Here is an 18,464-nt window from a genome sequence, read left to right as displayed (position 1 = left end):
AATGGCAAAATTTTTATCAATAACTTACCCTCATGTTGTTCCAAACTCGTAAGACTTCAGTTTATCTTTGGAACAGTTTAAGATAGTTTAGATTTAGTCCAAGAACTCTCAGTCCCTCCATTGAAGCGGTGTAAACGTTTTACGGTCCATGTCCTGAAAGGTAAGAAAAACATCTTCAGAGTAGTCCATGTGACATCAGAGGGTCAGTTAGAAATCTTTTGAAGTATCGAAAATACATTTTGGTCCAAAAATAGCAAAAACTACTATATTCAGCATTGTCTTCTCTTCCGTGTCTGTTGTGAGAGTTCAAAACAAAGCAGTTTGTAATATCCGGTTCACGAACTAATCATTCGATGTAACCAGATCTTTTTGAACCAGTTCACCAAACTGGTAAAATCAAACTGAATAAATTTTAAACGGTTCGCATCTCAAATACGCATTAATCCACAAAATGACTTGAGCTGTTAACTTTTTTTAAAGTTGCTGACACTCCCTCGGAGTTCAAACAAACCAATATCCCGGAGTAATTAATGTACTTAAACAGTACACTGAATGAACCGCTGTGAAGAGAGAACTGAAGATGAACACCGAGCAGAGCCAGATAACGAACAATAGACTCATTCACAAGTCAAGAAATGGTTGCATCCGTTTTCGGATGACCTGTACTTTATTCTGACAGTTAGATTCAATAAACCGGTTGGAGAAAACGGTTCACCGGTTCTTTTTGCGCTCTACGTAAATGGCGCCATTGGCGATGATTGCCCTTGATTCAAGCCTTCGGTTTACCCGCGCTCATAACGTTAGCACAGAATCAATCACTTAAAGAATCAGTTCGGTTCAGACGCTCTGTGTGTCAATTTGCTTCACGCTGAATCACACATGCACCGTATCATCAGCTCCGCGGTTCTCGAATCGGAAGCGTCTGACAGAAACGGTTCTTGACTCGAGGAGGAGTCAATCTTTAGTTCGTTATATGGCTCGGTGTTCATCTTCAGTTCTCTCTTCACAGCTGTTCAGTCAGTGTACTGTTTGAGTACATTAATTACTCCGGGATATTGGTTTGTTTGAACTCAGAGGGAGTGTCAGCCACATTAAAAAAGAAAAAAAAGTTAACAGCTTAAGTCATTTTGTGGATTAATGTGTATTTGAGACGTTTAAAATTATTCAGTTTGATTTTACCAGTTTGGTGAACTGGTTCAAAAAGATCTGGTTACATCGAATGATTCGTTCGTGAACTGGATATTACAAACTGCTTTGTTTTGAACGCTCACAACAGACACGGAAGAGAAGACAATGCTGAATAAAGTCATAGTTTTTGCTATTTTTGGACCAAAATGTATTTTTGTTGCTTCAAAAAAATTCTAACTGACCCTCTGATGCCACATGGACTACTTTGAAGAGGTTTTTCTTACCTTTCTGGACACGGACAGTAGAACGTTCAAACAGCTTCAATGGAGGGACTGAGAGCTCTCGGACTAAATCTAAACTATCTTAAACTGTTCCAAAGATAAACTGAGGTCTTACGAGTTTGGAACAACATGAGGGTAAGTTATTAATGACATAATTTTGCTATTTGGGTGAACTCTCTTTAAGTCTTAAACCACCCTAGCTTGATTTAAGAGGTTTTCTTCCCCTTCGCAGCAGGATAAGGACTATGAATTCAGAACACTTCCTGCATTTTGAAGGACCTCTAATAGGAAAACATTCGAAAAGTTAAAAACAATTTTTTTTTTTTTTTACAAAAATGAACACTAAAACATTACTCACTCCTACACATTTGCAAGGGAGTACAATAAAAAAAATGTCAAGTGCAACTTGCAAATATAAGCAACTTTCCCTCATTCAGATACTAACCAACACATAATTCCTTATTTTTCCAAACCTTCATGTCGTACCTTTGGTCTCACCTTTATAAACGTGTGCACACCTGAATGCCATTCCAATTAATTTAATTTCTTAATTAGCAGGGCTTCTCAGCCTATTAGAAACAGGGTATAATTTGAATCCAAGTCAAATCCTGATTTATCATTGACAATTTACTTCCATTTTTAAGCATATAACATATATTAAGTGACAGGATAATTAGCTCAAACAGTCTCCAGTATCCAATGAGACAAAATTGGTCATTGGTGAAAGCAAGAGATCATCTGACACTAGATGGAGACATACCATAGTATGTAATAGATATGAAGAGGACTGAACCTCTGTTATCATAGTGCAAAACATGAGAGACTGCATTCTGGTTATTTGTAATAATAATAATAATAATTATTACGATTAAAAAATAACTAAACATGCATTCATGTCATAAATGCCATCTCAACAATTTTCTAATGATTCTACATGCTGTTTTTTTTACAGTCTTCATTTTCATTTACAGACTACCTTACTTATTGAAAGTAAATATTTGTTTAGAAAATTAATTTTCAGTCACACTGCAGGGCTGTTTAACCTCAATTAAAAATGGTTGAAAACTTAAAATGAACGGTGACTAGTTTCAGCACCTGAAATATAAATGTTCATATTTTTAGTACTTAATCAATTGTAGTTCTTATGTAAATATGTTATAAATAAGTTCTGAATACATCAATAATGTTAATACATACCAGCAAAATTATAATGGCCCTCAGTTTATGCTTGTGAATCTGAGGACGTGCAGTAGTGTGATGCAAACAGTTTGTTGACTCACTCTTTCTGCATGTTCATGTTCATCTTCATCCCACACTTTTACAGTAGGCTGCTAAACTGCTCTGATATCTCCATGGCAACCGTAGGCTGGCTAACTTTTAGTGTTTGCACCAGACTCTCTAAAGCAGCATTTGGCCATGTAAAGTCAAGTAAAAAATTTAAATCAGCACTTCTCTACTGCAGTTCTAGCCATGCATTTGCATTCATGCATTTAGCAGACACTTTTATCCAAAGCGACTTACATTGCATTCAGGCTAACAATTTTCTCCTAACATGTGTTCCCTGGGAATGTTGACTTAGTAAGGTAATGCATCATGAGACTCGTGCTCAGGTGATAGCGCCATGTGCGATTATGTCCACAGGATCAGTCATTTCGAAAACCTTTTCTAAGAGATTGGTCTTTATTAGAAGTGTCAATGTTTGCGGTCTCAGCATGTGATACAAGCCTCGTGATTCTGTGTGAATGAAGGCAGAGGTGGGATTGATAAGTGTTCAGCTTTACAGAAACAAGACAAAACAGGAACATTGTTTAAAGCATTTTATTGCGTTTTTGTTGGTTTTGTTTTGTACAAAACGATACAAAATTCGGTCACAACAGTCATAAATGTAGCTTCGAGTGAACTGCAGTCAACCACATGGTACAGTAAAGTGCTTTTTAAAAATTAATACCTGCTGCCCCAAATGAGACCCCATTTCAGATTTTCCCCAATTATTATTTTGGATAAAGTTTGGAATTTGGAAAGGGACAAACAGTGCGCTTAACAAGTGTCGCAGACAACACTCCAAAAACAATAGCCTTCAGACTAGAGGATTCACATTAGATTGTAAAGAAAAACAAAAACAATTGTGCACCTGAATACTTTTATCCCAGTAATCTTTGGGTTGGGGAAAAAGTCAAACAAAAGGAACTTCATATTTTAAGATACCGGTACTTGTTTGAAATGGCTAATATTAGGCTGCGTGAAACAGGAACATCGAATGAGAACTTTTTACAACCCCATCCTCCACCATTTTTTTTTTTTTTTTTTTGAGAATCCAAGTCAGATCTGTTAATTCAAGGCAACCCATAACTATATTACGGGTAAAAGAGTGGTGAATCTGTTGTCAGAGGCACACAGGCTTTAGAGGACCAGCCAAGCGCCACAGACTCTTCAGAAAATACAAACCCAAACACTTGGGATATCTGCAATATACCAAAGCCAAGGAAAAGGATAAAATACTGAACGGAAACTGTACTTTCCAAGCCAAAGATTGCTTTAAATCTCAGCTTATGAAAGTGTTTGTTTGCCATTTGTACATCGTAGCAAAATAAATTTCCTGAACGAAACAGGAGGAAACCGCTGCACATACAATTCAAGTCTTACTATAAGACATAAAAATCCCACAAAGATGCATCCGTAAAAAGATTCTTAAAGAAAGACAAAAATCAATAAATGTTACAATCAGTGTCATAATAATCAGCATAATGGGCCCTTCAAAACCAAGGACTGCCATTAGGTTTCTCAAAGCATCTCAGAGCAACAGAATGGACACTCTGAAAACATTCAATAGGATCATATGCTTGGGTGATTTGAACTCCCATTTGTGACACTAATGCCTGCAGAATCTATAGAAGACTTAATCTGAATCCAGACGTCTGAAAAATGCTTTCTGCACCTCGGAGAGGGAAAGATGGTCTGTGCTTAGCTCCGATTGGCATGAGAAAGGCTAAAGCCGATTCACCATCAGCACTACCAGACACGGCAGTGCATTCGATTTCAGAAACGAGCGCACTTTGGCAGATATTGTTCCGTCTTACTAAAAACGATCAAGCCACCAATGGTTTTTGAGAGAAAAGGGGAGTTTAAACAACCCTGAAGACATTTCCGATGCAAGAACAAAAACAGTAAAACATCAGGTCTGTACAGATTATAATGACTCCCTGTCTTTTTTCCTTCTTTCGTTTTAATCCTTCCTTTCTCCCCCTAACTCCAGTAACATTCAAATACACTCTTCTCGCTCATTACAGCATTTAAATCCACATTAATAATGTAACAAAACTATTTTAAAAAAAGGGAAAACGTTCCATCTGAACAACATAGAAAAAAAAATAAAGATAGAAAATAATATTCTTTCAATAAAAAGTTAAACAAAGCTCAACTAAGTTTGAAACATCAGTGTGGCACACTCTTGTATTGGAGTCAACTATTAACGTGTGTGTGTGTGTGTATATATATATATATATATATATATATATATATATATATATATATATATATATATATTAAAAAAAAGTAAACTTTCTTAGACCATTTCACTCATACGGCTACATTTTCTTGGAAGACTTTTTTTTGTTTTTGTTTTTTATTTTGTTTTTAATACTTTTGCTGGAATGCTTTTTCGATTTTTTTTTTATATTTTTTTTTGTTTTGTTTTATGTTACTTGAAAATAATCTCTCCCTCCCCTCTTAATATTTATATAGTTTGCTTTTTGGTGGCATCGACAATCTGATAGTTCGATATTTCCGTACCATAATCAACCCCCCTTAAATTGGGATAGTACTCTCTGATACCGACCATCGTCATTCATATAGTCACATTGGCAGACGTGTGCTTGTGCAACCATCTGGTCGCTTCCCAGCATGCACTCAATCCCAGTTGTGCTCTGAAATGTTTATAGGTCACTCTTATCGGTTATTAGTAAGATTTGGGTGAAATTTACAGGAAAACAGTTACAGTTTCCTAGACATAAGTTTGGAAGCATATGATGCTGCAATTCCAATTGAAGTCTTATGAAAACCTCATATACACCTTAAATCAAATGCATTTACCGGTTCCTCAACTAGGGGAACCCATGTCTCGAAAGCTGACTGCTGGGATAGTCTAGCTATGAGGACACACTCTGGAAGTGCTTGAGTAACAGAGAAAAAACAAACTATTCTTAATGGTCATGGGGATTTCTTGACGCAATTACAAGGCTGTGGGGGAAGGACAGTGATGCATTAAGTTAGGTGAGGCACTATTATCAGAGCTTCGCTCCACTTATACAAGATCTCTGCTAAAGTAATGCAAGTCATAATAGCTTTCATCAGGGTTGCATAAGCACATACCAATATCTTCAGTATCTGCTGAAGGGGAGGGGGATATATGCACATACACACATACAGGAAGAACATTCCTGAAACAAAACTAAAACGCAGTTGTATCTCTCACAGAGAAAATTCACAGTGGATCCAGTTGTAATGTGGAAGCAGCACAAAAAGAGGTTCAGGAAGTGGGGTGGGAGGTATTGGACCTTTGGTGTCCGAGCTGGTATTTTACGCTCTACCTTTAGACAAATTTCCAAATGGCTTGTGTAACCCAATCTCGTTCCTGAACAGTGTCCAGTTCATTCGCCTTGAGCTCTCAAGGTAATTCCCATGCTGTCGAGAGCTGATCAAAGTGCTGTAGGAGTTTTTGCTCCAGTGCTTAAAGAGGCAAACTGGATTTGCAACAGGCACAAACTGAACCACTGTACAGGAAAGGACTGGGTCCCATTCAAGTGGGCAGAAGAAACGGAGAGAGATTTGCACAAAAGGTAGCAGATACTTTGTCCATTTGAAATTGGAAAATTGTTCACATGGAGCCCAGCTCAACCGATCAAGCACAGTCTCCCACAATTACCAGCGGTGCCAGGAGCTGCCTGAGCTCAGCGGCAGACACAGGCGCTCCTTTCAGCAGGCTACTCCTCTGTCTGCGCTTGGCCAGTTTGGAGTTGGAAGGAGGGGAGAGGCGCATGGACGTGGCACCGGCTGTAATGACCTGAGGGGAGTCCTGCAGCTGCTGTTCTTCTAGGTCATCTTGCTCTGCTAATTGCCGGTTCATGGCAACAGCCTTGCCCGCAAAGAACGTCAGGTCTTTAGTGCTCCTATTCCTGTGAGCGTCGAAGGAAAGGACAAGGTTAGCTTGATGAGGAAGCTTCAAGCTACAGATACTAGCAGAAAAGCTGGAACAAACTCAGCTTACCTTTGCAGCAGGATAGAGGAAGGGAGACAGTCAAATGCACTCTGGAGATAGAAAAACGACAGTTTAAAATAAAATCGTAATGATGCGCTTTAAAAGTTAGAAAAATTACACTTAGAAGTTTAGTTGAAACATTCAGTTCCTTACCCCTTGTACCCAGGGGTGCTGGAGAACCTGAGCAGCACTGAGACGTTTCTTGGCATCCCGCACAAGCAGTTTGGAAATGAGGTCTTTGGCACTGGAGGAAATATGAGCCCACTCTTTCTCTGGAAACTCATACTTGCCCTCCTGGATGCTTTCAAACAGGGTGTTCTAAGGAGAAAAAGCAAAGAAATAAGAGATGAGTTTTATTCAATGAGCAGCACATGAATATGATACTTTTGACGTAGGTTTACAACAGTGCAACAGGGTGTGTGATGTACCTGACACGCTTGACAAGGTTCTCCGTTCTCCCATCCACAGTCGCTTCCACATCGGCCCACGAAGGGAGGGTAACCACTCAGCATGATGTAAAGGATGACACCCAGGCTCCACAGATCACAGCGCTTATCATAGATGGTGGCCTCCTCGTTGAAGGCTTCCACAACTTCTGGCGCCATATATTCAGCAGATCCACACTAAGGTGAGAGAGGAAGAAAGAGAGGAAGAAGGGGTGAGAAGAAAGTAATCAACTGGCACCTGGGTCGTTTCAGTCACTGAACTGCCAGTCACATTGACTGTGCAAAAAAAACAATAAAAAGTCTGTTGGTTATGTACAGCTGCATTTAAATTTCTATAGTTCTTCCCCCCTCACTTAAGATGTTCTAATTCATGTTCTTGCATTCAGCTGACAAATGTCATGTGCTCTTTGGGACCCCTAAGCATGTCTGAGACCGACAGCGTGAGAATCACATGGTAAACAGCAGACTGCGCCAAGCTGGAGTGGGGGGTTGATGACAGATTAACTAGCTGAATGCTAAAGTCTTCGGCCCCAGTTCTTGCTTATGAAGAGCATTTGTGCTGCAGTCCAGATGGAAAATGCGACGGTGGCATACAGCCACTTAAATAAAGTAACCACATAACGATTGTTATGTCATAGATGGAGGTGGGGTAGTGAGTCATGCTAGCACAGACTGCTTTGCTGGTTCGGGATCTGACCGCCTCTGCCTAGAACTAGGTCACGCATTGGGACAGAAAAAAAAAAGGATTGGGCGTCCCAAAAAACCCACATACCATGCTTTATTACATAACAGCAACACACACAAGAGTTTCAGCTGACATACCCACACATCATTGATGTAAAAGGATAGAACCTCTCTGAAGTAACATTTCAGTAGTTCAGCAGGACAAAGACCCTTCTGGAAGGATCTGGGTTTCTCTTAGTTTTTATCAATGGGCTGGGCAATCTTGCTGCATTAAGCCCCTTATAATTATGCAATCCAGACTGAGGTAGTGTTACAAAATAACTTGCTTTAGCGGGTTTTTTTTTTTTTCATGGGATCACAAATCATACTTGCGATGTACTGAATTCATACACTTCAGTTCTAATGCATCAAGGCCAAAATCTGAACCCTACATGAACTGCCCATATAACAACTTACAAAAATGTACACTCATAAATACGTTATCATACGAGGTTGAAGTTCAAAAGTGGGCATAAAACAATGCTGAAACTCCAATGACGGGTATTATCAACCCCCCTCTGTATGTTTTTCACAGGTGTTAAAGTGCATCATGGTCCTGTTTTGTTTTGTGTCTCTGAGGTTATAGGAAGTGGTCGGCTGGTCTGTCTGCTCTGCTAGTCTCTTTTGTTATCCTCAACCCAGCTGCCATTGTTGCTCCGCCTCCCTGCACTTATGTAATGCTATTTCGCAGTGCAGGAATCCGAGCGCAGACAAAAGCTTCCACTGTTGCACCCAACCCCCATCGACATGGCTGTTTTTGCTCAACGCTTTTCAACACCCTCACATTCAAGTGAACACTTCATAACCACCCCCACTCCTGAACAAAAGACTTTCAGAAAGAAAGTTCACCAATCCAGAGCTACATATACATTGCTACAGCATGTAACTGGTCAGTTGCGTACCCAACTGTATCCAATTTCTAGAAACCAGTGAAACGGAGCGACCTGTAATAAGGGCTTATGTTTAGCAGCAGTTACCATGCGTTATAAAATCTAAGTATATTCCCTCTGGCTTGCTTGTGAGTCTATCGCTGTCTTTGAGATAAGAGGGAGGGAAGGGGGTTTTAAATGATAGCTGCGCAGCAGAATTTCACTTTCGAGACAAACTTCAGCTGTAAGACTAGCATAGCATTGCATCAGTCATTTGCTGACACTAGCATCTAACACGTGCAGATTATATATGGGACTTTCCAAGGAAGGATAGACTGGCTTGAGCAGTCGCGCAGTCTGTTTGTTGTCATGTGTTTTTGTGGTTGGCAGTAAGGCATGCATCAGCTGTCACCTATAGAAGTATGAATTTCCCCTGTGGTTATAGGTTAGCACACACCATAGAAGTACATGCAGTCCAAAACTGTTAAAAGAAAGCAAATTTCTACATGGTGCAGGAAGTACATGCACTTCTCAGAAATCATGACTTTGTTGAAGCATTTATAGTACGAGCACATTACATGCACCCACAAAAGCCTACGGTAAGCGTAAAGCGAAAGGAATTAAAAAAAAAAAAGTGTAAAAGAGTAAGCAGCGAAGAAATCTAATGATAAACAAGAGTTAAACTCAAGCTAGCGGTGAAAAACTCTGATAAGATCCTTGGGATCCTGCCCAAGAAAAACATGTTGAGTGCATGACCAGAGTGCACTAGATGCTCCTCCCTCTTTCATCCTCCCTCTCACCAAACCAATCACAGAACAGTTGCTAGGTGTGGGGTGGTAACACTGACTGGAAGACTAATGCCCAGACAGGCTTGAGGAAATCCACAGAGACAAAAACAAATGAGAAATGGATTCTAAACTGTATTTAAGGGAGAAAGTACGACAGGAAATAGGAGCCAAAATGTTTGTTTGGGTTGAATTCTTTTCCTCCACATGCTTTCCATAAGTACACAAGGAATTGAGAAATTGGAACTATATAAACACTGGCTCAAAGTTTAAAAAGCACACAGAACTTTAAGATCAACATTCCATCTTTTCCTGACAAAGGGAGCTGCATTTCTGGAACACTGAATGAGTGCATGCTACTTGGAAAAAAAAAGTAGCCAAGAACAAAAACATTCTAGCAAATCTGTATCTAGAAGCTTTAAGGACTAAAGCTGTGTGAGCAACTAGGAATTAATTGTTAAAGGTATAGTTAACCCCCCAAACATTTTACAATTCATGTTGTTCAAAACCTGTTTGACTGCTTTACATTTACACAAAATATGGTATTTTGAAGAATGATTTAACAGTTTTAACATTAATCTTTAATGTTAATAAAAGTTTAACACCACTGGATCTCACTGACTTACATTATGGACACAATGAACATGGACAGATTTTGTGTTTTGCAGAAGAAAGTCCCACAGGTTTGAGTAAATGACTAAATGTGATATACCTTTAAATACATCCAATGCATTAAATCAAACCCTCTCCCCTATGGTAGAATCACAAGAGACTGTTTGCCCATCAGCAAGCACAGGGCATAAAGACAAACTCCACATTGTTTACTGAATAGATACACCGGAAACCTTTCACCCTTTAACCATTCGGTCCACAAATAGTCTTTTCAACAAGCTGTTGGATCCAACTCGGGTTACCCTGAAAGCCCCATGCTAAGGATTTCTCACTGTCCACACTGCCATATCACCTGTTCTGGCCTGTCTTGTCCCATTTATTCAAAGCCACGAAGCTGAAGACAGATCTTTGTTTACACACACACACACACAGACACACACACACACAATAACCTCAAGAGCTTTTAAATATTTTGAAAGAAACAATATTGGTTTTAGTATTTAAGACTGTACGCCACAAAGTTCAATAACTCAATACTGCTTCTCCACTATCTCAAAACAGATTATGGCTTCTTTAAATTGGGGTCATAAAACAATTCCTTTATCATTGTCTTTAGAATGATTAAATCAGCCAATCAGACTGAGCTACACTACTGACACCACTCAACATCGACCAATCACATTAAAGCAGGTCCTCCTGATAAGAAACAACATTGAGAATGTGTATATCTTATCCATAGACTTCAAAACAACAGGGTGGCAGCCATTAACAGCTTACGTACGTTTCTCAGTCAAATGCAATGTTTGGTTTGGGGTCACACAGACACTTACTGGAGTGAGGAGTTCTGGAGTGGAGATGGGTGAACTGTCACTGTTAAGTTTAATTCCACTGCCAAGATCAAAATCGCATATCTTCACAGGCGAAATCTGCAAGAAAAACATCAACAGGAAATCAGATGAAAAACCTTTGCTCAGAAATGACTCCATCCACAACTGCAGAGCATGATCGAGCGTTTACAGTCTGCTTGGAAACCATAAATCATCCAATTAAAATTTGACCATAAATGCAAATTAAAGCCTGAGTCTCTGAGTAGGCAAACATGCTGTCGTAAAAGACTCACCCTTTCCTCGCGTTCACACAAGATGTTTTCAGGCTTCAGGTCTCTGTGGGCCATTCCTACAAAAGGGCAAACACAAGTCATGCGTTAGTAGTGTGGTATTCAGGCTAAGTGAGGATTGTCGACCGGGGCAAAGATAGGCGAATGTTTCCAAAACAGCTTGTTGCTAAGTGCTTCTAAAATTAGTTTAGCATCTCTTCACCCAACAGTACTGAAAGGAATTGTCAGCCCACAACTTCACCTAAAAAATCCAGTGCGCATCACTCAAGCTAGTCGATGAAACATGATCAACTCGATACAGTTTCCAACAACCCCCCATAACCTCCCCTTCCCCAACTGTCTCCAGAGAAAGCCATCCCCCATGTGTAACACCATCTTCTTATCTCCCTTTTACTGGCCTAAAGCACTCCTCCCAGTCTGTGTTCTCGTACCTTTATTGTGAAGGAAGTCCAGTGCACTCGCAATGTCCTGCACCACAATGCTGGCTTCCTGCTCACTGAAGTATCTCCTCTTGTGAATGTGGGCCAAGACAGAGCCTTAAGGTAAAATAAAATTTAAAAAAAACACACATTGTTACACATTCACACCGGAGCTCGTGATTTTCACATTCCAATGGAGGGGGTCTCAATTTAATTACTCGTGGCTGGTCTTTGGGCCCAGAGGAGACTGGGTAGGGTTTCTCAACAGTAACATAACACTACAGAAAACAGTCGTACCTCCTCTCAGCTTCTCAAACACAAGGTAAAACTTGTCCTCCTCCTCAAAGAACTCCACTAGCTCCAGAATATTTCTGTTGGGTGGACAAAAGACAACAATTTGAGTTAAAACCACATTGCCACATTAGAATGGATTTTTCATTGCCTGTGAAAATAATAAAGAACAGGTTACCTGTGCCCCTGACATTGGTACAGCATTTCCACCTCTCTGAAAACACGACTCCTGCTGTGTCCTGGCCTTTTCTCAATGATCTAAAAAAAAAAAAAAAAAAAGGCAGGTTAGGATCAAAGCCAAATGAGAAACAACATCCTAAGGTGACAACCGCCCCTTAATCTAAGAGACAATCTGATTATGAAATGCAAACACATAATTTGATTAAAATGTTTAGTGTTGATTTCACCTCCACTTTCACTGTATGGAGATAAAAAAATACATTTGTGTTCCACAGATGAATGAATGTCATAAGTTTAGAACACCATGAAGGGGAGTAAAAAATATTTTATTCTTGGATGAAATATCCCCCTATGATAATCCCGGAGTACAACAACCAAATGCACAAGCAAAAGTTACTGTTGACATTGAATCACATCCTCCCCCACATGAGGCCCCTGTGTTTTCCTGACTCTGTGCGGCTCTTCCAGCTCCCTGGATTAGCAGTACTATTGAGAGCGTGCAGACGAGCACACAATGCATATCAGGGTTCAGAATGAGGCCTGCGGGCCAGCGCATTCCCAAAAAACCCCAGCGCTACTGCCACACGGCTGAGTCAGCAATCAATCCACTCAAAAGCCACACACACAAAAAAAAGGGTATTATAAATACTTGAGGAAACCTGAGGGATGTGGTGGCAGATTTCCCCTAGTTGCTGAAGTCTAAACATGTTATTTGCTGCACAGAAAAGAATAAGTTGGCAAATACATTGCATGTTATACGATGCAAGTGCGAGCGCCCATAAATCTCCATGTTAGCTTTAGAAGGGGCCGTATAGAGTCTGACCGCTGTCTGTAAATCAGACCTGGCTTGTAAACACTACCCAGCTGAGGCAGCTACTGGGGTTGTTTTCATTCAGCCTTTCCTTTTGTTCAGACCGGGACGCCACAGATCTCTCCCCCACCCAGACACAAACTACACCAGAGACGAGGAGGGGGTTGGCAGGACATCTGGTGAGAGTTGTCTGAAACCCATCCCAGCATAAACTGACCTAATGTTTGTAATGATCCACCCCCCTCAGGGATTGAAACACATCCCTAAATCATTGTATGGTCTTTGTGTGGCTGGCCTCTACAACCACCTTATATTGAAATAAAATATGCTATATTATTTCTCTTTGGAAAAAACATCTGTTAAATACAAAAATGTAAATAAAAATAAAAAGAAAGATGATTTTTAAAGTTTGATCAAAAAAAATATTGAAATTAACAAAATAGAGTTTTTATTAAGTTATACTGTAAGAAAAACAAAACATGCAAAATCTCACAACACTTCCGCTTCCTCAAATCATTAAGTAAAAACAAAACAGATTTCTGGCACACAATGTTCATTTCCTAATATGCTTTTGCTCTAGATACTGCACTGTGCGAGACAGACAAAAAAAAAGAAAGAAAAGTAGATAAACACTTCAAGGATGTTACTCCACCCTAGCCCCCACTTCTATTGAGGTTTGTTTTGGCAGACTTGCCAGTAAATTACATCTCTGCTGCGGTACAATCTAGCAGCTAATTAGACTTCTGAACGGTAAGAGCATGTGACCGTTCCCGTCTCTAATTGGGTGGCCTTTGCACCGGTCTACCAAAAACAATAAAATATTTCCGCTTAGTCTGCTCTGTAACTTGTACAACTACAGTAGCACAACAGAGGGACCGTGTGATCAAATATCTGTGTGTGAACAACATCATCATTACTCGTTTAACAGAAAATGGCTACATGGGCAAGTGCAAATAATAAATACTATTCACAGATTTTTTTAAACCTGTTACATGATGAATGCGGTAATATCAAGATTTTCAAGTGTGCATCTCATAAGCATGGCCTGAGCGTGACCTCACCATCCACAGCTTGCAGGAATCTAGCATGCCCTCAGCAATCACATGCAACAGTGCCAGTCAGCACAAAACAACTACAGTCACGTCTGCTCGCCAAAGATGGAAATGTCATTCCTGTAACCCATTTGATTCCATTTCCAAGAGACTACTTCAAAGGGAAAGTACCTTCTAGCAATAACTCTTGAATGCCAAATCTGTCGGGACACTTCACATCCCAAATCTGTTTACAGAATGCAACTGCTATTTTAGGTTACACTGCATTGTCGCAGCTCAGGTTAGTTCAAATTTAACACATGTAATCTGCAAAGCATCTTACCTTCACAGCATATTCTTTGTGGGTGATTTGGTTGATGCAGGTCTGGACTCTGGCATAGGCCCCTTCACCCAGCACCTCATCTTGCAGTTTATATACATCTGAAATCAAAAAGTTTTATTACCCTACTGAACCTATTCTTCGGACTGGTCAAACTGTAAAAGTATACTTGATTAATTGCCCGGTGAAATTTTAACACCTTAGCCCGAGCAAAAATAGATGTTGCCCCATCAGATATGCACTTACCCTCAAACCGCCCTGAGAAGCTGTCTGTTGCCCTGCATCTCTTTTTCTTCTTGTTTCTCTTTTTGGCATCTGGGATGTCGATGGGCTGGCTGGATGGCATGTCTGTGTGTCAAAACAGAAAGAAAAAGAAAAGTCCAATTTAAAAAACCTGAACACCCACAGAGAACAGCTGAAAAAATAAGCAGATAGTATTCATCCCTTATCTTTAAAAGGTGAAATATGTAAACATTGGTCTAAGGCCACGAATCACAGGCAGAAATTGGTTTTTCTATAACGGTTAGATAAAAACAACAACAACAACTTACCAAGTCGGGCGGAACAATCAAAATTGAAGGCAGATTCAAGGAGATGGGATCCTGTTTTGGAAAATTCCTCTGATTCAAAGGGATTTTGGCCCTGGAAATTAAAATGTGTATATATTATTCAAGACTTCAACAGTGTTGCATATTTGTTGAATGTCCTGCTTATTCTTATTACTAGGCTTCTAATGAACAACTAAGAGACTCTTGGCATTCAGTTTAACATTTAATAAATGTCGTAAGACCTCTGATACCCTATGCAACAGAATAAGCCTGATCTCTTATAAACTCGTCCAACTTATAAATAAATGAAAACATTTGTGCCTATTATTTGAAGTGATCCGTCGCCTGATGCCAAAACAATTAAATATTCATTCATGCAACAGCAGTGGAAACAAGTGAAAACACACTCTCACCTTAAAAGAGCGATGGAATCCGGTTACTTCGGTGATCTTGTTTTGCACCATTTTGTTCTGATTTGTGGGACTGGTGGATGGCAGCAACAACGGTGGTCTTAGCTTTAGTGATAAAGTTCACTCAGCTAATCCAATGTCTAAGGAACCGTGGTGCTTTAAACGGGGTACCTGTGGGGTGGGGGGAAGAATAGTTTAGTTTCATAATAAATCTGGCCATCTATTTAATTACACAATAAGCACTATAACACCCAATTCTTACAATTAGTTTCTAATAACCAAATTCATACAAAGTGATATGTTTATTATTACCCGTATGAATGATCATCATTAAGATGTAGAATCACCATAAAAGTAGTCCAAACGACTGCATATATTACAGATGTGCTTTGCTTTAGCTTTGTGTGAGCATAGACCAAATATAATGTTCTACACCTCCAGTGAGCAAACATCTACAATAGAATCATTACGTCGACGAGTTGAACTCGAGAACCGGATCAGTCCGATTTATGAACGAATCATTTAGCGCAGCACAGAGCGGTGTTAAAAACAGGATCAAGAGAATCGATTCAAATGATTCATACGTCTATTTCTCATCCACACGCATTTATTTCAGTCCGGTTTTTACACAATAACTATTGTGTGGCTCCAAAAAACCTGGAATAAAAAGATGAGTTGTTTGGACTACTGTAATGCCGATATAAGTTATTTTTATAGGCTTTAACGTTACATTTTCAGTCACCATTCACTGTAAATGAATACAAAGACTTTCCCCATTGTACCCACTGTCCATCCACAAAAATAAGAGAGGCTTGTAACGACATGAGTTTAAGATAAAATGTCACAATTCTCAATTTTGGGTTAGCTAGCCCTTTAAATCATCACCTTAAACAGATAAATTAAGGTTACAGGCGCAGTAAACGCAAGTCACGTCACGAGCAGGGACATGCATTTACATGCCCCGGAGACTTGTGCCAAGAATAACTCCTGTAGAAAAACTCGCTATTTCTGTCCGTTATCTACTAAACTAAGCGACTAACAAGTTAATCACAAGCACTCGTGATGTTTAACAAATCACCACACCTGAATGAATACAATGAATGATTCAAAAACAAAATACAACGCAGCCGCTGCAATGAACCCACCAGCATTTAAATCAGCGTGAAGAAACCCAAACCTCCGAAAGACATATGTCAGCACTAAATGAACTGACCTAAAATTAAGATCTAGACAGATCTGCCACAATTAATCAAATCCAACCGTTGCGCCGCAACCATGGTGTTTTTGTTCAGTCTGCTTGTCTGACTAGCCCGATCTGTCAGCTGAATGTAAAGCACGTCCTTACCCCGCTGCTGTCTTTAAAGCTCCAGGCTTGACGCCGTTGTATGAGCCTCTGCTTCGGGAGCAGCAGATGGTGGCCGTGGGTGGTAGGGACTAAATGTGTGGAAGGTACAAGAAGACATACAGCGATCCTCAGTTTTATAATCTCACGCCCCTTTCTACCCACCTCCTTTCAGTTAGACCAGCCCCCTCACTCCTCACCAACCCTGAGAGAGAGAGAGAGAGAGAGAGAGAGAGAGAGAGAGAGAGAGCGACTGAGCGAATGAGCGTGAGTTAGTCACGTGTGCTGGTGACGAATGTTGTGATTGAAGCTTGGGGTGAACGGAGGCGCTGCAGTGCTTCAGTTTATTTCTTTTTTATCTCTGAAAGTTTAACGAGCATTTTAAAGTAGTACTTGTACAGTAATAACAATACTTTCAAAAGTTTTACGAAAACTCAAATGTCCATTAGCCAGACCGTACGTCTTGTGTAGCCTAGGCTATAGAACTAGCATTTATTCTGCCTTATGCAATATTCTGCAACTGACAAATTAACTGTCAAAACCCCCAAATGACTAAGCGTGAGTATTTAAACAGCTGGTAAGAACTGGTTTTCTATTAAGGAAATATCAAAGCAATAGCTAATTGTGATGACATCAAATGTTCACTTCAAATGAATGATTAGATATTTTTATTTTATTTAGTGTAGTATTTACGTCAAACAATTGACACTCAAAAATTGCTATTAAACTTATTAAACAAATAATTACAAAGTACAGGAACATACTGAATTAAACGTGGAAATTAAGCCAATGTGTTCATTTTTAAAATTACACATGCAAACTTACAGTTTCATAATGATGTATGAAGTTGGGACCTTCACCTGTGTGTGTGTGTGTGTGTTTTACCTAAAATATTTATTTAAAGTACTAGTAATAGATTTAAAGTTAATATTTCAGTAACAACACACTCACATGTTCACAGTTTTTCTGATGCTGTTTGGTCAAGTCATGCAGATATATAGGCTTCACACACACACACACACACACACATTGCTTATTACAATTATTTATTAAAATGAACATTTTATGATGCATTATCCACCACTAGAAAACAACATTTGTTACTCTATAAAACTATAAAACACAACTGTCTCATCTGAAGTGTAACTTAAACATTCCTGTCCCTTAACAGGATGGATGGAAATGTTAGAATTCACAGGCATGCACACGATCATGACACCGGCACGTTTTACAAACATGCTGAGTCGGAGATAGTCGGTCAGGAGTATATCCTCACCCTGGTGTTAATGAAAGCTTTGATGATTTCGATCCTTTGAATGAGCCTAGTGAAATGACTGCCATTTGAGCCCTAGACATGGCAGCTTGGATACCCAAATCATTTTAGATTCCATACAGAGTACACCGTCACAGAAACATAGTGAAACTTTCTTATCCTAAACTCAGAAGGTTATGTCAATAGTAATATATCATGTTCTTCAGTGGCTCAGGCTTTATTTTCTCAGGTGGTCAAATCAGTCAAACGCCACTTAAAGCCATTTGGGTCCGAGGGACATCTTGTGACTTTCTCCTCCCTCCTGTCTATCTCTCTGGTTGGCCTCTCAGTGTGTTTTCACCTATATTCAGCTTTGAAAACAGCCCCGACGATTACGCAAAGTTCAGAGCGAGGCATCAGAGGAAAGAAGCACATGATGAAATGCCAAGTTATGTTGAAAACAAGCCACGTGATAGAGGAGGGGCAGACGGTACTCTGGGTTAATAGAGTGGGGCCTTCGCAAAGGGGTATCTAACTCTCCATTGGGCAGGAATGCATAACAAGAGTCAATAACAGAAGCACACACATGTACATCTCAAAGAGGGTGGGATCTGATTGGTGAGGT

The 18,464-nt window shown here is 39.8% G+C and overlaps 1 protein-coding gene across 1 annotated transcript; it reads right to left on the bottom strand.

Moving 5' to 3' along the window:
- Window positions 1-3,211: 3,211 nt before the first annotated feature.
- Window positions 3,212-16,754, bottom strand: mknk2b (MAPK interacting serine/threonine kinase 2b). The gene is made up of 14 exons (XM_052564015.1): window positions 16,591-16,754; window positions 15,249-15,416; window positions 14,839-14,929; window positions 14,534-14,635; window positions 14,291-14,388; window positions 12,104-12,183; window positions 11,932-12,005; window positions 11,647-11,751; window positions 11,219-11,274; window positions 10,929-11,024; window positions 7,092-7,286; window positions 6,817-6,981; window positions 6,673-6,713; window positions 3,212-6,580 (listed from the first exon to the last, which is right to left on the bottom strand). The coding sequence occupies exons 2-14, from the start codon at window positions 15,297-15,299 to the stop codon at window positions 6,307-6,309; spliced, it is 1,428 nt and encodes a 475-aa protein (XP_052419975.1). The 5' UTR covers window positions 15,300-15,416; window positions 16,591-16,754; the 3' UTR covers window positions 3,212-6,306.
- Between the last annotated feature and the right edge of the window lie 1,710 nt (window positions 16,755-18,464).

Source organism: Carassius gibelio, chromosome B8 (genome assembly GCF_023724105.1).
Source record: "Carassius gibelio isolate Cgi1373 ecotype wild population from Czech Republic chromosome B8, carGib1.2-hapl.c, whole genome shotgun sequence".
NCBI classification, from domain to species: Eukaryota; Metazoa; Chordata; class Actinopteri; order Cypriniformes; family Cyprinidae; genus Carassius; species Carassius gibelio.
The sequence above is the reverse complement of the archived record's forward strand: the minus strand, read 5'-3'. Positions and strand labels throughout refer to the sequence as shown.

Coding starts and splice junctions, on each gene's coding strand:
- mknk2b (XM_052564015.1), bottom strand. CDS start 15,299: ATGGTGCAAAACAAGATCACCGAAGTAACCGGATTCCATCGCTCTTTT. Junction 14,930..15,248: donor GATTCCATCGCTCTTTTAAG/GTGAGAGTGTGT, acceptor TTTAATTTCCAG/GGCCAAAATCCCTTTGAATC. Junction 14,636..14,838: donor TGATTGTTCCGCCCGACTTG/GTAAGTTGTTGT, acceptor TTTGACACACAG/ACATGCCATCCAGCCAGCCC.